This window comes from Aethalodelphis obliquidens, unplaced genomic scaffold, assembly GCF_003676395.1.
Source record: "Aethalodelphis obliquidens isolate GAN/ISIS:26980383/991018 unplaced genomic scaffold, ASM367639v1 scaffold20, whole genome shotgun sequence".
Lineage (NCBI taxonomy): Eukaryota > Metazoa > Chordata > Mammalia > Artiodactyla > Delphinidae > Aethalodelphis > Aethalodelphis obliquidens.
In genome coordinates this window covers 13974824-14000056 of record NW_020837964.1, presented here as the reverse complement: position 1 = coordinate 14000056, position 25233 = coordinate 13974824, and the positions used below count along the sequence as shown (strand labels likewise).

The 25233-nt window shown below is 40.2% G+C and overlaps 1 protein-coding gene across 1 annotated transcript in view; it reads left to right on the top strand.

The window, feature by feature from the left end:
* HYDIN (HYDIN axonemal central pair apparatus protein) overlaps window positions 1-25233 on the top strand; it is a 433475-nt gene that overhangs the window by 98182 nt on the left and 310060 nt on the right. The window contains exons 5-7 of the mRNA XM_027119341.1: window positions 4846-4965; window positions 8212-8346; window positions 21612-21811. Coding sequence (XP_026975142.1) covers window positions 4846-4965; window positions 8212-8346; window positions 21612-21811 — 455 coding nt within the window. The remainder of the gene's footprint in view (window positions 1-4845; window positions 4966-8211; window positions 8347-21611; window positions 21812-25233) is intronic.

Here is a 25233-nt window from a genome sequence, read left to right as displayed (position 1 = left end):
TTCATCTGTCAATGGACATTTAGGTTGTTTCCATGTCTTGGCTATTGTAAATAGAGCTGCTATGAATATTGGGGTGCATGTATCTTTTTGAATTAAAGTTTTATCCAGATATATGCCTAGGAGTGGGATTGCAGAATCATATGGTAACTCTGTTTTTAGTTTTTTTTTAAAGAACCTCCATACTGTTCTCCACAGTGGCTGCACCAATTTACATTCCCACCAACAGTGTAGAAGATTCCTTTTTCTCCACACTGTCTCCACCATTTGTTATTTATAGACTTTTAATGATGGCCATTCTGACCACTGTGAGGTGGTAACTCATTGTGGTTTTGGTTTGCATAATTAGTGGTGTTGAGCACTTTTTCATGTGCCTATTGGTTATCTGTATTTCTTCTTTGGAGAAATGTCTATTTAGATCTTCTGCCCATTCTTTGATTGTTTCTTTTCTTGTTATTGAGTTGTATGAGCTATTTGTATATTTTGGAAATTAAGCCCTTGTCTGTTGCATCATTTGCAGATAATTTCTCCCAGTCTGTAGGTCGTCTTTTCATTTTGTTTATTGTTTCCTTTACTGTGCAAAAGCTTATAAGTTTGATTAGCTCCTATTTGTTTATTTTTGCTTTTATTTCTGTTGCCTTGGGAGACTGACCTATGAAAATATTGGTACAATTTATGTCAGAGAATGTTTTTCCTATGGTCTCTTCTAGGAGTTTTATGGTGTCATATCTTATGCTTAAGTCTTTAAACCATTTTGAGTTTATTTTTGTGTATGGTGTAAGGGTGTGTTCTAATTTCATTGATTTACATGTGGCTGTCCAGCTTTCCCAGCACTGCTTGCTGAAGAGACTGTCTTTTCTCCATTGTGTATTCTTACCTCCTTTGTCAAAGATGAATTGACCATAAGTGTGTGGGTTTATTTCTGAGCTCTGTTCTGTTCCATTGATCCATATGTCTGTCTTTGTACCAAAACCTTGCTGTTTTGATTACTGTAGCTTTGTAGTATTGTCTGAAGTCTGGTAGGGTTATGCCTCTAGCTTTGTTCTTTTTCCTCAGGATTGCTTTGGCAATTCTGAGTCTTTTATGGTTCCATATAAATTTTAGGATTAATTGATCTAGTTCTGTGAAAAATGTCATAGGTAATTTGATAGGGATCACATTAAATCTGTAGATTGCTTTGGGTAGTATGGGCATTTTAACAGTTTAATTCTTCCAATCCAAGAGCATGAGCTATCTTTCCATTTCTTTGAATCATCTTCAGTTTCTTTTATAAATGTTTTATAGTTCTCAGCATATGCCTTTCATCTGCTTCATCAGGTTTATTTGTATTTTGTATGTGATTTAAAAAACATTATTTATTTATTTATTTTTGGCTGCATTGAGTCTTCATTGCTGCATGTGGGCTTTCTCTAGTTGCGGCGAGCGGGGGCTACTCTTCGTTGTGGTGCACTGGCTTTTCATTGTGGTGGCTTCTCTTGTTATGGAGCATGGGCTCTAGGCACGTGGGCTTCAGTAGTTGTGGCTTGTGGGCTCTAGAGCGCAGGTTCAGTAGTTGTGGTGCATGGGCTTAGTTGCTCCATGGCATGTGGGATCTTCCTGGACCAGGGATTGAACCTGTGTCCCCTGCATTGGCAGGCAGTTTCTTATCTACTGTGCCACCAGGGAAGCCCATATGTGATTTTAAAGTGAATTGTTTTTTACTTTCCCTTTCCAGTATTTCATTGTTAGTGTAAAGAAATGCAGCAGATTTCTGTATGTTAATCTTGTATCCTGGTACCTTGCTGAATTTACCTATCAGTTCTCGTAGTTTTTGTGTGGAGTCTTTAGAGTTTTCTATATATAGTATCATGTCATCTGCATATAATGACAGTTTTACCTCTTCCAATGTGGACAAATTTTATTTCTTTTTCTTATCTGATTGCTATGGCTAGGCCTTCCAATATTATGTTGAATAGAATTGGTGACAGTGAGCATCCTTGTCTTGTTCCAGATTTTAGTGGGAAGGCTTTCGGCTTTTCACTGTTGAGTATTATGTTGGCTGTGGGTTTATCATAAATAGCTTTTATTATGTTGAGATATGTTCCCTCTATACCCACTTTGTTAAGAGGTTTTTTTTATCATGAATGGATGTTGAATTTTATCAAATGTTTTTTCTGCATCTATTGAGATGATCATGTGGTTTTTGTCTTTTCTTTTGTTGATGTGGTATATCACATTGATTGATTTGCTTATCCTTGTGACCCTGGGATGAATCCAACTTGATCGTGGTGTGTGATCTTTTTTTATGTGTTGTTAGATTTGGCTTGTAATTGACTTGTAATTTTCTTTTTTGGTATTGTCTTTGTCTGGTTTTGGTATCAGGGCAATGGTGGCTTCATGGGATGACTTTGGGAGTGTTCTTTCCTCTTCAGTCTTTTGGAAGAGTTTGATATAAGAGTTTTGGTGTAAGTTCTTTGTATGTTTGGTAGAATTCCCTAATGAAGCCATCTGGTCCTGGACTTTTGTTTGCAGGGACTTTTTAAATTACAGGTTCTATTTCGTCTCTAGTGATCGGTCTGTTCAAATTATCTATTCCTTCTTGATTCAGTTTTGGTGGGCTGTATGTTTCTAGAAACTTATCCATTTATTCTAGGTTGTCCAATTTGTTGGCATATAATTGTTCATAGTATTCTCTTATGGTTTTTTGTGTTTCTGTGGTATTGGTTGTTATTTCTCCTCTTTCATTTCTTATTTTGTTTATGTGAGTCTTCTCTTCTTGGTGAACCTGAACAGAGGTTTGTTGATTTTGTTTATCCTTTAAATAAAACAGCTGTTGGTTTTATTGGGTTTTTTCTACTTTCTAAAAATCTCTATTTTATTTATTTCCTTTCTGATCTTTATTAGTCCCTTCTTTCTGCTAACTTTAGGTTTTGTTTGTTCTTTTTCTGATTCTTTTAGGTGGTAGGTTAGGTTGTTTATTTGAGATTTTTCTTGTTTTTTACAGGAAGGCCTATATTGCTATGAACTTCCCTCTTAGGACTGCTTTTGCTGTGTGCTCTCTCTGTTCTGCCTGTTGCAAACTGACTGCTGCACTCTCCTCCGAGCCTCTGAAGCTTCCTTTCTGTCCCAGCTGATCACCACGCCAGTGAAGGGGCTTCCCAGGATGAGGGAACCTTTCCTCTTTCACAGCTCCCTCCCAGGGGCGCAGGTCCTGTCCTGATTCATTTATTTTTTTTCTTTCATCCTACCTGGTTATGTGGTAATCTTTCTTGCTATTTTGGTTTAATGAGATCTTCTGCCAGCACTGAGCAGGTATTCTGTGAGAATTATTCCACATGTAGATGTACTTTTGATGTATTTGTGAGAGGAGGTAAGCTCCTCATCCTTCTATTCTGTCATCTTGATTTGGCAACCCCTAATTTTTTGTTTTTCTTTCCTTTGGGAGAGTTCCTATAATGTTTGAGTTGTATTTTCTTTAAATGGCAGTGCCACACTTTTAAAAAAATTAATTAATTAATTAATTTTTGGCTGTGTTGGGTCTTCGTTGCTGGGCGTGGGCTTTCTTTAGTTGTGGCGAGTGGGGGCTACTCTTCATTGTGGTGCATGGGCTCCTCACTGTGGTGGCTTCTCCTTTTGCAGAGCATGGGCTCTAGGGCACATGGGCTTCAGTAGTTGTGGCACACGGGCTTCAGTAGTTGTGGCTCATGGGCTCTAGAGTGCAGGCTCAGTAGTTGTGGCGCACGGGCTTAGTTGCTCCGCGGCATGTGGGATCTTCCTGGACCAGGGCTCAAACCCGTGTCCTCTGCACTGGCAGGTGGATTCTTAACCACTGTGCCACCAGGGAAGCCCCAAGTTGTATTTTCTTTAAATGTTTGCCAGAATTTGCTTGTAGAGCTATTTGGGCCAGAGTTTTATCCATGAAAAGTTTTTACTTTACAGATTCAATTTCTCTAATAGTTAGGGAACACTTCATATTTTCGATTTCTTTTTGTGCTAGTTTTTACAAATTGTATCTTTTAGGAATTTATAATTTTAATCTAAATTTTCGCATTTGTTATCGTTTTACTTAGTTTGGGTTCTGTAGTAATGTTCCTATTTTTTATAATTGGCTCTTTTATAATTGGCTGTGTCTTCTTTTCTTGATCAGACTCAGGTATTTTATTATTTTTATTAGTCTTTAAAGACTCAACTTTTGGCTTTGTTGATTCTGTGGGACAGTTACTTTGTATTTCATTAATTTCTGCTGTTTTTGTTGTGTCATTTTTGGTTTTTTGTTTGGGTTTTAATGTGTTTTTTATGTTTGCTATTGTTGTTCTAAATTATTGAGGTGGATACTTACATCTTCAATTTCCAAACTTTCTGCTGGGGTGCTCCCAGGATACAACCGTGAACTCAACACAGCATCGTGGGGTATTCTGAATTTTTAAGGGAAACATGGCAGTACTCAAAACCTGTTGGATACTACATAAGCTACTAGCTTGAGATAATTCAGTTTTAACATTAGATAATACTGTTTTTTTAATCCCTCAGTGCCTCCAAACAGGTTTTTGTTGTTACAGCTTTTCTTCTTATTCTCATAGGGGAGTTGGTTCAAATTACCTTATTCACCATTACTGGAAATGGAAGTTTTGAGTTGTTGTTCTAAATAGCCTATTTTTTAAATTGAGGACCAAAACCTACTTTCTTTTGTATTAAAGAAGTTGATGACAATAACCTTACTGTTTATAATAGTGTTTATAGTACTTTCCCCTTTTTGAATGTTTCCTTTGTTCTTGGTGTTAATATTCATAGGTATATGTAGTAATTTCTTATCTTCCCCAGTTGTTTCTGCCATTGTGTGACTATATGATTTTATTCTTTCAACTGCAGTTTCCAGGAATTGACCTGGATCAGGCCTTATTCCAGCCCTTTCCATCAGAAATTGTATTTCAGAACTACACTCCCCGTGAAGTCTATGAAGTTCCACTGGTTTTGAGGAACAATGACATAGTGAGTATGTTTGCTGGGATGACTGTACCTTTCATGGATCTATAAGAAGGGATTAGATAAAATGGGATCCTGTAGGGTCTTAGATAAGCTCTTGAACTTGATAGGCGTAGGAAGGCAGATAAAAACATGCCCTTTGACTATAAGCTTAATGAAGACAAGACTGTGTTGGTTGGTTTGTTGCTAAATGCTCAGTCCCAGGGCAGTACCCAACAACTGGTAAACTCCCAGTGTGTGCACTGACATTTTGTTGAATAAGAGATTGGCTAGATCAGTGTCATGAAGTTCTCATGAGTGACCATTTGGGCTAGGTTTTCATTTAATACAAGATGATTACTGTTCATGTTTACATACTCCACGTTAGAGCCACTATTTCCCCAATTGAAGGTATCAACTCTACTCATGAATTGCAGTTGTTGAGCCAATGCATTTAGATTCTGCAAATTGTATTAAAAAAAACAAAACAAAAAAGAAGATCCCCTTTTCTCTTTTCCATCTCCTCCCTTCTACCTCAGATAGCCTTCAGATTTTGTTTACAGATAGTTTTGGATGGCTTCTCCCACTGTCTGTACCTTGTTTCTTTGTGCTTGCAACTGAGGATTTCTTCTCCATCCTTATGCCTTTTCTTTCAGAGATATATTAGGGTATATTTCAAGAAAGAGTATTAAATGACTGAAGAGTTCCTTGACACGTAACAATAATGAAAGGAAGAATAATGCAGAAGGTCAGCATGAAGCACAGTTAAGTGTGAAAAGTAATCAGGTAGGAAGGAAGGCATTAGAGAGATGCTAAGCATCAGGTGTTAAGGACAAGTAGAAGTACTTATGGGAGTCTTAGAATGTTGAGACAAAAATTCTAGCTATAATAAAGTAGGGAAAATAAGTGAAGACTATGCAAGAATTCAAGGCAAATGGGAAGACTTGCAGTTATATTCAGTACAGTAGCTCATTAAAGGAACCAGTGATGCCTTTCAGAGATCAATGGGGTGATTTAGTGACAGCAAAGTCAGACTTTGGAGAAAATGGAACATTTAGTTCTTCGCTGAAGGCGTGTTAGCAAGAGAAGCTCATGGGTTGGAAGCTAAAAGGTAGGCAGAGAGAAGAAAAACACCCCGAGGTGTTCAGGATTATGTTCCTAGACCTCAGGAAGAGGTGAGTTACATAGACATTAGAACTCTCTCTTTTCATGCAGGGCTGCCAACCAATTTAGTTTCTCACTTCGAGTTCTTGTTTTCCCTTTCTCCATTACTTTTTCACTCTTGTTCAGGTTTTTTTAGGCTATTAAAGGCAGAGAGGAGCTAGTCCAAAGGGTACTTTGGGTACTCCTCCCCAGCCATAAGCAAGAAATGCTTGTCACTGAGTGTATATGTGCACGTCAAGGATAAGAGGCATGTGTGAGTCTTGTCTGACAAAGGGCATTCAGTTCTCATGTATAAAACCCACACTTCTTGGTAAGATGCTGCTAGAGTATTGGATCCCATGAAAGGAAGGTCCTCATCTAAGGAAAGTTCAGCTATCAACAAGCAGACAGATTCTGTAGGCTAGGCGGGCTTGTTCTTGGTGAGTTACTCCCAGGACCTTCATACGAGGTGGCTGATGTAAGCCTGCTTCTCTACTTCCTGGTTCATGGATATGCAGGGAACCACTTAGATACATTTGGGGCACTGAGAAATGCTTTCTGTGTCATTTACCTTTTATTTGCTTCCTGACTGCCATGGAGTGCAAAAGACAGAGCCTGTTTGGTCTTTGTTTCTCTACCTCTCTCAAACACACAAGTTGAAAGTAAGCCATGAACACTCGACAAGCCACAACACAATTCACTTGGGGTACAATTATAAACACCCAGACTCCAGAGTCAGACTAATCTGGGTTCAGATTCTAGGTGAACTGTCTCCCAGCTGTAGACTTTGGGCAAGTCACTTCACTTCTCCAAGCTATGGGGATAAGAATAGCACCCATTTCAATAGGTTGTTTGGAATATTAAATGAGATAATGGATGTAAAGTACTCAGCTCAGTGTCTGTCCTATAATAAGTACTAAAGCAATGTTACTATTCTTCTTCTTATTAGTGTTGCTATTGTTTTCCTTTCTAGTTTTTAATCCACAGTTAGGCTCTTACTAAAGTATTCCCAGCAAGCTTATATGGCATCATTCAACACGTCATAAACACCACTGCACATTTCTCTTACCAGCAAAGCCAGTTCTATTCCTACCAGATATGTACACATCTCTTTCTTACCTCCCCACTCTCTAGTGTTTAGATGTGTCTGAATTCTCTCTGCATTTCTTCTTCCCTTCTGCATCTGGGTTTCAGCTCTGAGAGGTTGTGGGAGTTCCTGTTTCCTCATATTTCACCTGAGACTCCTAGGACATACTTAACTATAGTTAACTTTCTTCTGCCCTCTTTGAGTTTTTTAAAAAACAATCCTCTCCCATTCCTATGTCTCTAGAACCTCCACCCCTGACCAACCCCCTTCTCACATTTACATTCCTTTTACTGCTTGGGGCTATCTGAGATAGAAATATGTACTCTGGATGAGGCAAGCAGAGCAGAGGAATAAGACTGTAAAAGGATGGGACTGTTTGAAGCTGCTCTGAGACTGGCCTTGGGGATTGTACTGCCCTCTGTGTTCTTGCTTCACAGTGGTGTTTAGGTAGGACAGTCCTATAGGGAGGGAAGGTGGAGTTAGGCCGGGACTTGATCCGGAACACCATTGCTTGGTAAAGCTGTAGCACTTATGGCAAGTGTCTGTTTCCTCATCTGTAGAATGAATTGTAATGAAGCTCAAAGGTTATTGTGAGGATCAAGTGGCATCTCGTGTACAGTGGATGATCCATAGCAAGAGTGCAGTAAGTGTGATTTCTTCTCCCAGAGCTGTTCTCAAATGTTGGGAAGTCCAGTGCAGCTCCACCGTGTGGGTGGGGTTTCAGATGATTAAGCAGTTAGTCTTCGAAAATAGTCACATTTAAATAATAAAATAAAGATTTGCAATAACAATTAAATTGCGTAATAATAATAATGTTAATAAAAATTAAAGCTAAAGTACGTTGAGTGCTTACTTTGTGTGAGGTCCTGGGGCAAAGGTAAGTACTGTCATCTCCTTTTACACTTGAGGAAACGGAAGTTCAGACCTAACCAAAGTCACATGGCTAGTAAGTAGTAGATGGAGATTTCACGTTTAACTGCAAGGCCTGTCCTTTTTCTTCTGCTTTCACATGTACAGTGCCCATTATTGTGTTTTTCTTGCAGGTTCCAAGGATGGTGAAAGTTGTTGAGGAAAGTTCACCTTACTTTAAAGTAATCAGCCCCAAAGATATTGGCCACAAAGTAGCACCAGGAGTGCCATCCGTTTTCCGAATCCTCTTTAGTCCAGAGGAGAACAAGGTAACAGCAGCGCTGGCAACAAACTGGTTGAATGCTCGTCACTAGCAGTTTGCAATTCTGAGCATTCGAGGAGGTGGTGTTGGTGGTGGTATTGTTGGTGGTGGTTTTAGTGGTATTGGTTGTGGTGTTGGTGTGGTGGTGGTGGTAGCTGTGTCGTCGACAGTGTTGTTGGTGTCGTTGATGGTATCGGTGGTGGTGGTGTTGATGGTGGTATTGCTGGTGGTGGTGGTGAGGAGAGGAATGGTGAGGGTGGATGAGAGGAGGGGATGGTGCACCACTGGGAATACGGAGAGAATTGTCAAACAGTGATGAGGGCTTATGTGAGCTGCAAGTAGCCAGAGTGTAAAGAAGGGTAATCCTGGATGCTCCCATGGAACCTACTTCAGCATATTTATGTTGGACTGTACAGCTATTTATGTTGGACTGTACACCAAAAAGGAAAAGATGTGGTCCGGGTGCAATGAGCTGAGACAAAGAGTAGAGATTATGCCTTCTTGGAAGTTTGGGATTCTTGTTAGTTGCATCCCTCCTCCCCACACTCTAATTAGTTTAGGAAAGAGTCCTAAGATCCAATATTGATCACAGTATCAGCGTCACTAATGGCAAAGAATGTGGCCAGGACCTGAGGCCATATTCTGCTCCTTAATGACCGGTAGATAACCAGTCCTCCGTGAAGGGGTGACCTCACCAGTAGCTCTTCCTAAGCACGAGTGGAGAGGCTAGAGCCAAAAGCAGAGACCTGCCCAGTCTGCTTATCCTTGTCTGCACACAGACCGGCTAGAAAGAGCCTGAGTTCAAAAAGAGGCCGTTTCCCTCCAGCACCACCACAGCTGTCAGGAATCTAGCCTGTTCTCAGGCTCTCCTCAGTTGTATAAATTCCAGTTACTTCTGGAAGGAAAATCTAGCTTGGGCGACTGAGGGAGGAGGCTTCTCCCCAGCCCTTCTCCAAGACTGCAGAATTGTGGGTTGAGTTTTCCTCTGTAAGGGCCAAAGTGGGGACTTGTGTAGAGGAGGAAAGGGCTTTTACCAGCATGATTGAAAGAGCGAGGACAAAAAACAAGGCTAAAATAGGCATAACAAAATGTCAGGTTATATATAATGTTAAATAGTGTGTTTGCTTATCTGTATTGTGCCGTTATGGTTGGAATCAAAAGAGCATAATGGAGACACAGAGAACTAGCTTTGAATCCCTGCTTCTCCATCACTAATACTTATTAGCTGTTGTAAATGTCATTACCAGTATTCCTGGTGCTGGTGCTACTGTTTCTGCTTTTCTGGAGAGCAGGGATAGAGAATTTAATGTGGTCTGCCAAGCATGTATCACTGGAGCAAGTGGTTAGAAATTTCATTACTATTATACTTATGTTATTATTTTTCCACTCTGTAGTGTTACTGTTTGTTTCTTGGGCTGTGTTTATGAACTTATCATTTTGTTTGGGGTATTATTGAAATAAACAGAAAGATAAATAGTTCCAGAAGTAGTGCTTTTTGTTATACGTTATTGAAGTCCTTATTTTTTTCTCCAGGCTCTATATCTGAATGCTCTCTGTGAAGAGAACAGTACTTGGATTTAGTTTGGGTGTCAAATTTTCCTACACTGTCAATTAATTATAAAAGCTGAACATAATAAGCTTTTGTGCAGCCTGAAATACTAAGCTTGCTGGATTTGAGGAGTTGGCTTTCCTTAATTTTTTTCTGTGCTGGAGGAAAAAATATCTTCTGTTGAATAAGTATTATTCTACCTGTAGGTAGTCTGGCTGAGAAAGGGATACACAGAAGTTTCTGAAGAGGTGGAATGTTCTATGTCATGATAGATGTGTGGGTTACATGGATGAATTCATTCATCAAAATTGTATATTTAATATTTGTGCACTCCAAAATATCTAAACTTTACCTTAAAAGCTTTTAAAGTATGAAAGCAATAGAAAGGTGAATGGATGGAGGTACAGATGAAACCAGAATGACAGAACGTTAATAACTGTTGAATCTGGGTGATGGATACATGGGATTTGTTATACTATTCTGTTTTATTTGTGTATATTTAAAATTTTACCTCATCAAATGTTAAAAGCAAAGGGGGAGAGATTTTATTACTGCTTATCTATACAGCAAATAAATAACTGAAATATATTTTAGGTGAGTTTGTATTTACTTTAAGTATGAAATGCCAGCATTCCCATTGAGGCTTATTACTTGGCTATATTTCGTGGAAGCTTATCTTACTCCTAGTTTTTTTTTTTTAATAAATTCATTTTATGAATTTGTTTTTGGCTGTGTTGGGTCTTCGGCTTTCTCTAGTTGCGGTGAGCAGGGGCTACTCTTCGTTGCTTATCATTGCGGTAGCTTCTCTTGTTGCGGAGCACGGGTTCTAGGCACACGGGCTTCAGTAGCTGTGGCACGCGGACTCAGTAGTTGTGGCTTGCGGGCTCTAGAGCACAGGCTCCGTAGTTGTGGTGCACGGGCTTAGTTGCTCCGCGGCATGTGGGATCTTCCTGGACCAGGGCTCGAACCCGTGTCCCCTGCACTGGCAGGCAGATTCTTAACCACTGCGCCACCAGGAAAGCCCACTCCTAGTTTTTTTATTCCCTCTTAGCATTCCATTTCACCAACATTGCCTATGGCCTATGGGGAAAGCCTTAATTAAAAAAAATAAGTTAAATGTTGTTTTACTGTTTCTTCTTCTAAGTATTTGAAAGTTACCAATGGTTACATGCATGTATGAGGAGAGAGAGAGTGGGTATAATGGCTACCTATGAGAAAGTTATCTAATTTTGGACACATTAGGATTTTGTGTTGGATTGGGCTCTAAGCTATGAAATAATTGACATAATACGTTTTTCTAAGGACGTAGTGATTTCTCCTTCTGCTGACTGTCTAAGACTGATGGTGGGTTTTTGGGGAAGCTCCTGCTGCTAGTTTTGGTTCCCTTTTTCTGCAAAGATCCTGCCACCCTTGCACCATCAGCAGGTCTCCATTCCAGTAGTTTTTCCAGTCGTCTAGGCATCTACATTCACTCTTACTGTTGGAAAACCAACAGGGCCATGCACAGAATGACCAGCTAGGGTTAGTTGTGCTGTCTTTAGTGCTGCTCCAGAATGTAGCAGAGGAGTACTAGAGCCAGATTTATTTCAGGAAGAATAAAAGTCAGTCTTTTCACTGTGTCACTTTTTCTCCAGTTGGCCAAATTGATAGCCAATGTGCATATGTATTTTTCCTCCTTATCCCCTGCTGATCTGAACACACTCCATTCTCATTTACCCTCCTCACACCTGGAGGGTGAGATATGTAAATTGCAGCATGCCACAGTTTAATAAGCCAGTCCCCTTTCAATTGGATTTTCAGCACCCATGTATATTAGCATGTCGAAGATGATAATGCAATTTATATTTTTTCCTGTCATCTATTAATCTAGCTTCCTGGAGATTTAACTTGTTTAGAATGCCAAATACCCAGGTAACAGGTGCAGGAAATTCACTTTGGCTTTCCTTATCTCTTCTTTTCACATGGACTTGAAAAAAAAAAAGATTGGATATGTTATTTATCTAATAATCCTAGTATACATGTCATGGATGGTAGAAATATAGTAATCAATGTTATCATAACACTATAAAATTCTGGAGACAGGCATTTTTCTTGACCTCTTAAATCTGTATCTTTACTATTAAAAGGAGTATAAAAATATTAGGCTTATGTAGGAAAGCAAAACTGGGTACTTTCTTGGACTTAAGAAAGCATCTCTTTGTAATAGTGTTGGCATATGGAAATGGCAGCAGTGGTCTGAAGAAAATATGAAGTGATGTAATCTTATTGCTCAGTTATGTGTTGAGAAAATATCTAGTTTGTTGTCAAAATAGTTTTCTTGATTTGTTACTATGAAATTTAAAGAACATGGCCCAAGAAAAGTAGAAAAACGTTGACATAATTTGTTACCCAGGTGTGTAACATTAATGAACTATAGTGCCAGCACTTTGAATTAAAGTATAGATGTCATAAGATTTTCTACAATCAGTGATTCTTCTTGACAGAAATAATGATAGGGATTTAGTTTTCTTCCTGCCTAGCATTCGCCCTCCCTAGTTCTGTCTGGGTTTCCCCTGTAATCCAGGTGCCTAGTACGGGGCCTAACATATAGGAAGTGTGCAATAAATATTTGCCAAGTAAGATAAGGAAGTTAATCTCAAGAAAATATAAGGTAGTTTCTTCAACTTGAGGATGGCCTGAAGATGATAAAAGCAAAGGCATATAAAAAGGGGGCTCAGATATCTTTTTGTGCCATGAATGTATTAGATGTTAACTTTTTTTCCCGTCATTTCAACCAGGAGAAAGATATCTAAGAAGGCTTATTTAAAGGTGTTTCTTCCCATTTTGTTTCATATCTTCAGTGAGTCACACCACTACTTCCTAGCTTTCTGGATTTGACAAATATCATTTTATAATATGGCTAATGAGGATCTCAGGCATTCTCTTTATGAAGAACTCTTGATAATGTAGTATCCAAATAAAGATATTAAGATGAATATTATTTCACTCGCTCTGCACCAGGTCCAGTTTTGTCAGCCAGGATCCAGTGGAGAATAGAAGAAGCTTGGCCTTCATGGACCTTATGTTCCACAATGAATAAGCAAACAGGTCATTTAATGTCAGATATTGACATGATAGAGAACAGAGAGTGATAGAGAATGGGGACTGTTTCCTTTCAGTAGGAAGATCAGGGGAGACTTCTCTGATGAGGTAACATTTGGGCAGAGAGCTAAACGGGGAGGATATTTGTGTGGGAGCAGGAACAGCACTTACAAAGGCCCTGTGACAGAAATATGTCTGGCAACAGGTCAGGGAAGTGCGAGGCCAGTGTGGCTGGAGCAGAGGAAGCTGCTGGGAAAATGGTAGGAGACAAGGTTTGTAGAGGGTAAGACCATGAAGCGTCTTAGAAATCATGCAAAGTAGAATAGGAAGCCTCCATAAGTTATTTAAAATATTTCTATTATGGAAGCTTTCACTCATATGTAAAAATATAGAGAATGATATAGTGAACTGTCATCCCCCAGATTTTCAAGCTATCAGTGCATGACCAATCTTGCTTCATCATCCTGTCCCCTGCCTCAGAGGATTTTGCAGCAAGTCCCATACATCATTTCATTGTAAATACTTCATTGTTTGTCTCTAAATGATAAGGTCCTTTCTAAAAGTTAACGTAACCACAGTACCATTATCACACCTAAAAAATGACAGGAACTCCTTAATATCATCAGATATCTGTCAGTACTCACATCTCCCCAGTTGAGTAATATGAAAACATATATGTATATGTAGAGGTGTGTGTATATATGTATATATCACATAAATCAACGATATATGTGCATTTTAAGTTGCTTAAATCAATCATATGTATATGTGTAAGTTGGTTTGCTTAAATTGGGATCCATACAAGGTACTGAGTGCAACTCCACCAGATTCCATAGAATGATCCTCCATCCCCTCTGTTTCCTATAGACTGGTAGTTAGGTCTAGAGCCTTGTTTAGATTCATGTTTGATTTGGAGGGGCCAGAATTCTTAGGTAACATGGTATTTCCTATTGCATCACATCAAGAGGCACAAAATGTCTGTTGTTACACTTTATTTTTGTAATGAGTTAATAAGGATCCTGAGGTACAGTTCATACAGGAAAGATAGGATAAATGCTTGTTTCTTTCCCTTTATCTGCCCTGGTGAGTTTTGATTAGGAATGACGTATCTGGCTTACATTTTTAAGATCACTCTGGTTGCTGTGTGGAGAATAGACTGAAGAGGGTGTGAGGCATAATGGCTAGTTGTCTACTCTTAACATCCATTTTCTCTTTCCTCGTTGGTAAGAGAATCACATGTTTTGATTGGATTCGTTGCTGCCAGAAACAAAATGTTGCATTTCCCCAGCCTCCTTTGCAGCTGCATGTTGTCTAAATGTTGGCCTGTGAGATGTGAGCAGGACTTCCAAACGCATGTACTTGACGGAAGCTGACACAGTGGAAAGTGCTCTATTCTGCCTTCTCCTGCCTGCAGCTTGGCTGTGAGAATAGCTGGCATCCCAGGAATCACTCTGCCCCATCTGGCAACATTGAGGATGGACCCTGTGCTAGACTGGTAGAGCAGGAATTTAGGAATTTGTGTCTCTCATGACACTGTGGAGTCACCATACCAACCTGGCCCAACTACCTCTGGACTTTCTAGGAGAGAAATAAACAACTAGCTGCCTAGTTTAAGTTGCTCTTATTTTCTTCTGTTCCCTGTTATATGTAGCAAAACTGAACCCTGATGAATATAGAGACAAGAGCCTATTGTAATAGTTTGCGAGAAAAAGATGAGGATGATTTGGATGAGGGTGGTAACAGTGAGGTGATGAGAAGTAGGTGGACAAAGGATATATATTTTTATGGTAGAGCTGTCAGGGTTTGCTGATGAATTAGATAAAGGGTGTGAAGAAACAGGAGTCTAGTTTCTCATAGTATTTTGGCCAGCAGCTGACCGAATGGTGCCACCATTTGCTGAGATATGGAAAGTGGAAGAAAAACAGGTTAACGAGGCTGGGTAGGAGTGAGGTAGGGACTCAGGAGCTCTGTTTTTTTATATGTTAAGTTTGAACTTCCCTTTAGACATCCACGTGGAAATATCAAGGAAGCAGTTGGACACAATTGTCTGCAATAAAGGGGAAATGTTGGGTCTACAGACAAATATTTAAAAGTCATAGTGTAATGATGCTACTTACCACCAAGGGTGGAGGAGATGATGCTGGGAGTGAGTGGAGATAAAGAAGAGGGTGGAAAGAGGAGGAGATGCCAACAGAGGATGACACTAAGAAGGGGTAGTCGTGAAGTAGGAGGAAGGCCAGGAGACTGCAGTGCTCTGGAGTCCAGGTGGATAAAGTATTTTTAAAAAAGAAGGAGAGATCAACTGTGTCCAAAGCTATAGGATAAAACAAGGATGTGGACTTAGCCATTAGATTTGGCAAAGTCATTAGTGACCTTGGTGAGAACAGTTTCTGTGGAATGTTGGGTAGAGAAGTCTGATGGGGTGGGTAGAAGAGAAAAGAGAAAGTGAGGAGGTGGTAATATTGAGTATAAATAACACCTTTGAGGAGTTTTGCTGTAAAGGGTAATTGGAAAAATGGGGCAGTAGCTGGAGGTGGATGTTGAGATTGAGGGTAGTTTATTTAATATTTAAGTTGAGGCTATTTAAGCATTGTTGTAAGCTGATGTTTAAGTTATTTAAGCATTGTTATAAGCTGTGAATGTTCAGTAAAGAGGGAAATTGATGCTTCAGGAAAATCCTAAGGTAAGTGAGAAGGATTGAAATCTAGTACGCAAGGAAAGGGTTTGGTCTTAGATAAGAACAGGAATGAAGGCAGAATATATGGGTATAGATACAGGTAGATTGGTAGATTTAAGGTAACTTAGAAAGCAAAAAAGCTAAACAGGAAATTAATTACCTTAAGTGGATGATTTGTACATGAATCATGAAGTAACCACATTATCGTTGTATACTAATGATAAAAATGCTCAAAGTAAATTTGGAAGTCCTCGGGTCACTTTACAAGCCAAAGATCAGAGGTCATTCCTTTTTAATAGGTGGAGAAGTATAGATGCCCCTAGGAAGCTGAGACCCCAGGTAAATCATATGAAGAGTCAGAGTGGTAGAGGATAAGGCCCGAGAGACCTGATCAGTCTTGTTTTTAAACTGATGAGGACTTGAGAACTAATTCTTCCCTTTAGAGAGGTGAATTTCAGATTGAGTACTTTTAACTGGTTAGGGAATTTATAACGTTCTTCAGGGACAGTGAGTATTAAATGTGCTGAGTCCTAATCAAATCTGGTTTTACTCTGTGTTAGCCATTCCACCATCAAGTTTAGGAGTGGAGAAAAGGGAGAAAGAGGATTGTGACGGCTTAACCGCACTGGCTGTGCTTGCACTTGAATGCCTGGGGAGTCGTTTGCTGCAGTAGAAGACATCATTTTCCTTTGCCTGAGTTGTTAAAGGACAGAATTATTGCCACGTTTGCTTTCTATCATGGAGCTAATATAAAATCAAGATTCATTCTTTTCACTTCTCAGAGTCAAATCTGCCACTTGCATATTCCACTGCCTTTTTTTTTTTTTTAAGTTTGGAGGATAGGCAGGTTGGAAGGAAGGCTAATGCACAGAAAAAAGAATGGGTAGGCAGTTTCATCTGGAGGCCATTGTTATATAGAATAACATTTTGGGATATGAAGTAATTCATTGCTAAGTCTCATAGTAGACGGGAGAGAGTTTGGAATAAATATTTTGGCTCTGAATGGTGACCTGATTGCTCTGAGTTTAAGTACAGAGGAAGGAAGTACATCAACTGAAGTAATTGCTTAGCTTGCAGACTGACAAAGCCCCCCAAGTCATAACATCTGAATTAATTTTAAGCCAGTAGAGCAATATATAATTGTATATTATATAGTCTAATATAGTCATATTAAATACAGAGCTTAAGAGATTGGAATACATTTTTAAGGAGTTTAAAGAATTTCTTCGTATTCTTTTATATGACTTGATTATGAAAAAATATATAATTCTGATCAAACTTCAAATCTTCCTCATTTGGAAATTTGAATATTTCAGTTAGCCTCCTAAAGTATTTTCAGCTGTCTTCAATTCCTTATAGAACAAGGCAGAGAATATGTAAACATAGAATAGATTACTTGGAGATCCCCTCTCATCGTGGATTCAGCAGCATCTTTTGTTCTTTCTCTCAAAGCCTCAGTTAATATTAAGTTTCCACATGTGCCAGCAGCTTTCCAGTTTCTAATTCCCAACAAAACCTTTGCTTGCTGGGTTTGATCTCCTAAGAAAAAATGAAAACAGTACTTATCTCTTTAGGATTCTGATGTAATCAGACTAGACTGTTTTGTTGTTGAATGCTGTGGAGTTTTCTAGGATCAAGTATGCTTCGTGTAATTTGTACTTTCTTATACCTGAATGGCATAATTTTTGAGCCTGGCATTACCATGCAGAAACCAGAATCACTTCAAGAGCTAAGAGTCCAACAACTCAATTTAAATAAATTTCATGAATACTGTCCATTAATTGTTATTACTTGCTCCTACCTTAGGACTTTCATGTTTGCACCTCTCCTTGCCAGGAACGCTCCATTCCTATATCTTGCCTGATTGGATGCTTTGGCTATTCAGGTCTCTATTCGAAGGCCACCTCCTCAGGGAGGCCTCCTTGGTTGTTCTAACCTAAAGCAGCCGCTTCCCATATTATCACTTTACCATGTTTTATTTTCTTCAAAGTCCTTGTTGTTTTTTGAAATTATCTTGTTCCATTATTATCATCATTACCAGGATTATCATTATTATCCTAACAACAAGTACACAAATTGAGTTTTCCTACGTGCCTTACACAAAACATTGTATTTTATGCAACACTTTAGTAATGACAGCTAACATTTATTGAGTACTTAACTACTCGCCAAGCTCTAGGCTAAGCATTTATTGCACTAGGCCAGGTCAGTTTCATCTCTTGCCTGGACTACTGCAGTGGCTGCCTAACTGGCCACCCTTTTTTCATCTTAGCCTCCTTACAGTTCGTTGCCTACATAGCAGCTAGTAATTCTTCTAAAACATAAATCAGGTACATCATGATCCGCTTTCAGCATCTTTAATGTTTTTGGCCATCCTCAGGTCCTAACAATGGCTTACAAGCTCCTGTGTGATCTGGCTTCCCACAACCTCTTTGCTGCATCTCTAACCTCTCCTTACCTTATTCCCCTATGGCCACAGTCTCTGAATCATGCTTCGCCCAGATTACCACCCACCCCCATGACGTCATTTCTCCTTTCACTTAGATTTCTGCTGGAATGTCACCTCCTCATAGAGGCCTTTTCCCACTCACTCTTTTTTTTTTTCTTGCGGTACGTGGGCCTCTCACTGCTGTGGCCTCTCCCGTTGCGGAGCACAGGCTCCGGACGTGCAGGCTCAGCGGCCATGGCTTACGGGCCCAGCCACTCCGCGGCATGTGGGATCCTCCCGGACCGGGACACGAACCCGTGTCCCCTGCATCGGCAGGCGGACTCTCAACCACTGCGCCACCAGGGAAGCCCCCCCCCCCACTCACTCTTTATTCCCTTATGCTTTATTTCTCTTCACTCAGCATTATAGTACTCATTTGCCTGTCTTTAGCAAATATTTGTTGAATGTTTACTAAGTACCACGCCCTGTTCTAGGAGCTGGATATGTGAAGTCAATACGATGGGCAGAATCCCTGTTGACATGGAGACATGGGGGGAGGCATACAATAGACTCAATAAATAGGTAACATCTATAATATTAGGTGGCTCTGGGAAAACTAAAACAAACGAAAGGCTAGGGAGTGATGGGACAGGAGAGAGAGAGTTAAGTTTACAATAGGGCAATCAGGGGAGACCTCAGGGAGAAAATGGACATTGTGCAAAGTCCTGAAGGAAGTGAGGGAGCAAGCAATGTGAATAATTACAGGAAAGCATGTTCTGGATGGAACGAACATCGAGTTTGAAGGCTCTGAAGGGAGAGCATCTCTAGAATACTCAAGAGACAGCAAGGAAACCTGTAGCTGGAGCACAGATGCAAGTGGGGGGGGGGTGTGGCCAGAGAAATGACAGGGGTGCCAGACCCTAGCACTCAGAGCCCCCCAGCTCTCTGCTTGGGAGATTTGAATGGAGGAGCCTCCTGAGCTGACTTATATTTTAACTGGATCCCTCTGGCCCTTGTGTGGAAAATAGACTTTAGGGAGCAAGGGTTGAAATAGAGTCCAGTTAGCCCAGGAAAGATTGGAGTGGCTAGGGTCAGGGTGGCAGGGTGGAAGTAGTGAGACGTGTTTGTGGTCTGGATATATTTTGGAGGTCAGTCCTACGAGATTTACTAAGAAATTGAGAAACAGAGTGATCAAGGATGCCTCATGCCAGGATATTAAATCCAGGCCAGTGGAAGGATGGAGATTCATGTACCAAGATGGAGAGGCAGTGAGGGGACAGATTTAGGGTGGAAGGAAGGTCATGAGCAGGACCTCAGTTGGCATTGTGGAGCTTTTGTGGGCATGAGAAAAAGGCTGCCCCTCTAGGCCGATTCAGTTGGAGCCAGCAGAGTGGACTGGATTTCAGGCCCCGTTCCTTCCTGGGTAGGGTATCTTTATGCACAGTTGCAGGCAGTGGCGTTAGTCAGCAGCTTCGCTTTGGGCCCTGGTAAGTTTGTATCCAGTGAGATGTTGATCTGGCTGCTGGGTATGAGTTTGGAGTTCAGGGAGGCAGAGAGACTGCAGGTGTAAAGCTCTGTCGTGGGAACATTCCTGGCTATTTTCTCTTTATATTTATTTAATATATTTGTGTATGTATTACATTGTACATTAGATATGCTTTATTTACCTGCTCACTGTCTCTTCCGTCACTATGTAAGCTCGAAGTGATCCACGTCTGCGTTTACTACTCAGTTGCATACCCAGACCCAGCTCGGTGCCTGGCACCTGGACACTTAATAAACATGGTTGTATGAATAAACGAATTGGGGATACCACTGCTTTCTACTTGTCCTGTGGGTTTCGTGAAATTGAGTGCATGGCCAGGTCTAAATGTCAGTCAGTATGTCAGACATTCCCATTCCTGCTCTGTGCCTAAAGTCCAAAGAGAGGTTTTAAACCTCCACCACTGAAAACCATTTACTGCATGATTACCAAAAGGAAACTTAAGTTCCAAGAGGTCTTTATACTTATAAAGATTGCCTTGCAGCCAAAACACACACTAAAATGATGGGGAAACTTCAAATGAAGGAAAATGAACCTGGTTTAGATAGCAAATTCCTTTCACAGTGACTTCTGAGCCTATTCTTTTTAATTTTATTTTATTTATTTATTTTTGGCTGCATTGGGTCTTCGTTGCTGCATGCAGGCTTTCCCTACTTGTGGGGAGCGGGGGCTACTCTTTGTGGTGGTGCGCGGGCTTCTCATTGTCGTGGCTTCTCTTGTTGCGGAGCATGGGCTTTAGGCGCGTGGGCTTCAGTAGTTGTGGCATGTGGGCTCAGTAGTTGTGGCTCACAGGCTCAGTAGTTGTGGCGCACAGGCTTAGTTGCTCCGTGGCATGTGGGATCTTCCTGGGCCAGGGCTTGAACCTGTGTCCCCTGCATTGGCAGGTGGATTCTTAACCACTGAGCCACCAGGGAAGCCCCCTGAGCCTATTCTTGAGGAGACTGTTAATGCTTTCCTTTCACATTTAGGTTTGCTTGTTGGTGATGGTTTACTTTTAACTTTTTCTTTGTTGCATTGAGGATGAGATTTCCATTTTCCTATCTTATGAGAGGAGATAAAGGGTGACTTAATTCAGCATTTCTGTTGCATTTAGACTCAAGATTGGGGACGATGGGTGCCTAGGGCCTCAGCATTTTTATTTGGAATGGTCAGTAATGGCTTTGCACGAGAGGTGAGGTTTACAATGGGCTTTGAATAGGTTAGCGATTGTTGTATAATGACAGACCACTCCCAAATTCAGTTATGGATATTATGGCTCACCAGACTGTGGTTTAGCTAATCTTGACTGGGCCCACCCATGAGTTGGGTAGGCAACTCTGCTTAACTTGGCTGGGCTCTCTCACATATCTGGGGCAGTAGGCTGGTCTAGCATGGGACGTCTGGGCTCCCATCCTGCCGTAGGCTAGACCAGGCTTGTTTACATGGCAGAGTTTCAAGAGCAAGAATGGAAATGCCCAAAGCTTCTTGAGGCCTTAGCTTGGAACTGGCATAGCATAACGTCTGCCACATTCCAGTGGTCAAAGCACAGGGTAAAGAAATAGACTCCACTCATGATGGAGAAGCTGCACAGTCATATTTCAAAGAGTGTGGTCATAGAGAGACCATTATTCGGAGCTATCAGTCTAACACATGGCATGAAGGATAAGTAGGTAGGGTTTAGCAGGAGGACGTGAAGTTACTGGTGTGAACCTCCTCTGATCTAAAGAAGAATGAGCCTCAACTGTCCCGCATCCCACCTCCCTAATATCCAGGAAACACAAGAAGCATAAGCTTCTCTATTGGCTTGTAGGTTTTAATACTTGAACTGTTCTCTTTTTCTTAGAAAAGAGTATCTCATTGAAGGTACATCCATAATTGTCTTGAGAAGGTTTCATAGAATATATATATATATATTAAGTTGTTTTGCAAGATGCTTGGCATACAGCCATATTTCTTGCAGTTATCTTGGTCATGTTGGTGTTTCCACAAGTAATGATTATACCCTTCTCTTGTAGGACTATGCCCATATGTTGACCTGTGTCACTGAAAGAGAAAAGTTTATTGTGCCCATCAAAGCTAGAGGTGCACGAGCCATCCTAGATTTTCCTGACAAGCTGAATTTTTCTGCTTGCCCTGTTAAATACAGCACTCAGAAGATTCTGCTGGTGCGAAACATTGGCAACAAAGATGCTGTGTTTCACCTCAAAACTCATAGGTACGCATTCCTTCAGCTTTTGTTTTTGATTGATTATAACTAAATCTAGTCATCACATGTAGTCTCCTAGAATAGCAGTCAAGATGCAACTGCTTATTACAGTCTTCACTTGCAAGGATGGGAGACCTCAATGATGTGGGGCAGACTACTTCTTCATCCCACGAGGAACCCAAAATTCAAGGTGACCTGTTTGGGTACGGGTGGTTTTCTGAAATGCTGGATAAGAGACTTTCTATTTAGCATAGCGAATGGCTCATGGGAATATATTAATAAACATATTTGTTGTGACTGAGACTTTTATAACTGGCTGTATTAGTTTTCTACTCCTATTGTAATAAATTACCACAAACTTCATGGCTTGAAACAACACAAATCTATTACCTGACCCTTCAGTAGATCAGAATCCTCACTGGGCTAAACTCCCAGTGTGGGCAGGGCTGTGTTCTTTTCTGGAGGCTTGATGGGAGGATCCATTTCTTTGCCTTGTCCAGCTTTACAGGCCACCCACAATTTTCTTATCTGAAAAATGGGGGAAAGTAGCCACCTTATGGGGTTGTTGTGAGGAATAGATGAATTAATAAACATAAACTGCTGGTATATAGCAAGTACTGTATAGTGAGTGTTTCTTCTTTTATTGTTTCTTTAAATGACCTAGTGCCAGTGTGGTGGGCAGAATAATGGCTCCTCAAATATGTGCATGTCCTAATCCCCAGAACCTGGAAATGTGTAGTGTTACGTGACAGGGGGGACTAGGGCTGTAGTTGTAATTAAGGTTGCTAATCAGCTGACCTTAAAAATGGGCAGATTATCCTGGATTATCTGGGTGGGCCAGGTGTAATCACAAACATCTTTAAAAATAGAAGGAGGCAGAAGAAGAGTTTGAAGTGATGAGATATGAGAAGAACTCAACCTGCTTTGAAGATGAGAAAGCTGAGCAATAGAGAGGTTGTATAACTTGCTCAAGAGCACATAGCTAGTAAGTGAAGCTGTTTGATTTTAATCTGATAATTTATGGTGTAGCTATAGTGTAGTAGACATTATGGGACAATATAAATATTATGGGACAATCCTTGCCCTCAATGATCTCTCTTATAAGATGGGGAAGAATGGTTGTTATGGGACGTGAAGATGCTGGCTGATTAGCAGGGCCATAACAAGAATGGCCAGCTTGGGAACACAGGAGACAGAAGGTCAAGTTCTTTTTCTATGACTTTTTAAAAATAAGGCAGGTATTGAGCTGGGTCATTTTCATAGGGGCTTTATCTGTGGAATCCTTCGCTAGTTTAAGGACAATCTCTAGTTTAAGGACACATCTCTCCAGTAAGGATTAGCATTTACTTCTGCCTGGTTCCCAAAGATTAGACTACATGGACTGCCTCTCTGGTAATTTCTCGGCTTACGGGTTCCTGGACTGATCATGCATATCTAAACCCTAAACTGGTAGAATACACATGTCCAAAGTATGCATTCCCTAGAGAATCCTTGTTTCCCTCATTCAAAACCACGATAGACATCTTTCCTTGTGCTAATGGGAGAATGTTTTGGTAACCCTTGAAGTTTCCCAGGTTTATATGGGGATTTTGTTACCATTTCCCTGACTTAACCATCCCAAGACCTTGTATCCTGCTGCTATTAGCAGGGCTGTTAAAACCCAGGCTTCAAGGGCTCAGTGGCTTACTGCTCTGGTTCTTATTTCCTCTTGTTTTTGAATCCTGTGGATTTGCCTCTTTTTTTTTTGCATGCTCAGCTACACATTTATGTCAGTTATATTTTATCCAGACTTTCTAGGTATTTTCTGGTGGAAGAGTTTTCGGGTTACTTGGTCTGCCATATTGTAGGTAGCAGGGATGCCATAATGTGGGTTGAGGCACATCCCTCAGGAGGGAAAATGTGTTTATTCTTACATGTGTCCCAGGAGCATCACTAGCTCTAAACCATTTCATGTAGATTCAAGTTTCTGTTTGGTATCATTTTTTCCTGGCTGAAAAACTACTTTAATATTTCCTGTAGCACAGATCTAGTGGATATTATCTCAGTTTTTGTCTACTTGAAAAAAAGTATTTTGCCTTCATTTTTTGAAAGATTTTTTCTCTACAGTATAGAATTGTGAAATGGCAGTTATATATACATTTTTTTTAGTACTTTAAAGATGTCACTTCATTGTCTTTTGGCTTACATTTTTCTAATGAGAATTCTGCTGTAATTCCTAGCTTTGTTCTTCTGTAGGTAATTATGTCTTTTTCTTGGGCTGCCTCAAGATTTTGTCTTTATATTTGGTTTTTAGCAGTTTGAATGTGATGTGTCTAGATGTGGATTTTGTTTTTGGTTGTTTTTTGGTTTAAGGATCTTATTTTGCTTTTATTTGGTTTTCGTTTCAATTCTGCATGAAGTTCTCTGAGCTTCTTGGATCTGTCATTATTTTTGGAAAACATCAGCAATTATCTCTTCAAATATTTCTTTTCTCCATCCTCTCTCACCATTTCTTCTGCTTGTAGGAATGTTCTATCTGCCACAGGTGAAATACTCTGCACATGTCTTGTCTTCTTTAGGGGCAGGGGTTTGTCCATTTTTGTTTGCCCTGCAATCTCAGCTCTCTAATGGGTTTGAGAAAAATTGTGATTTTGTTGTTTATCTGGTTTTTTGTTGTTGTTAGGGTAAAAGAAACACTCTTTTCAGCTCTCTACATCCTGGGTGGAAGCAGGACTCTGACTCACTTTAGATAAATCAACCGTCAGAGGCAAAGGAAAAGTTCTTTTGAAAATCAGTGTCTCCTGACATTGTCAAAGTGCTTATAAAGGCTTCTTTTGTCATTTCGTGGTGAGACTCATATTTTGATTGAAGGGAAGAGAGCAAGTTGTTCAACTGGCTCACCATGACTTAGAAAGAACCAATCTCTTTTGGTTAAAAAAAAAAAAAAAAAGAACTTTCATAACCACCATCCATAATACACATTAAAAACTTCCTGTGACGTTGGTATTGTTCCAATGAAAAAGAGAGTCCACCTAAGGTGGAAAAACAAGCACAGGCAGCACATCTTCCTGAACTGTTTGGCTGAATCTTAAAAACTACACATAATTGGCAATACATTCATGTAAAGTGAAACAAAATCACAGATTTAATAGTGTGAAGTTGCGGGAAAAGATCTAAAACTTTTATATCCATGTAACTGTGAATGTGAATCATCTTTTCCTAATGTAGAAACACTTCTAAGGTAAAATGGTGAGCTAACTCAAGGACTAGCCAGCAATCATAATGACATTAAAAACTCTAGTCCAACATTCCCATTTTACAGATGAAAGAAGTAAGGTCTGAGAAGGTAAATGACTTAGCCAAGTTCCCCCAGTAAGTTAATAGCAAAACTTGGATTAAAACAAACATGGGCCAGTTCTGGCCTTGTTTACCTCAAGATCCATTCCTTGCCC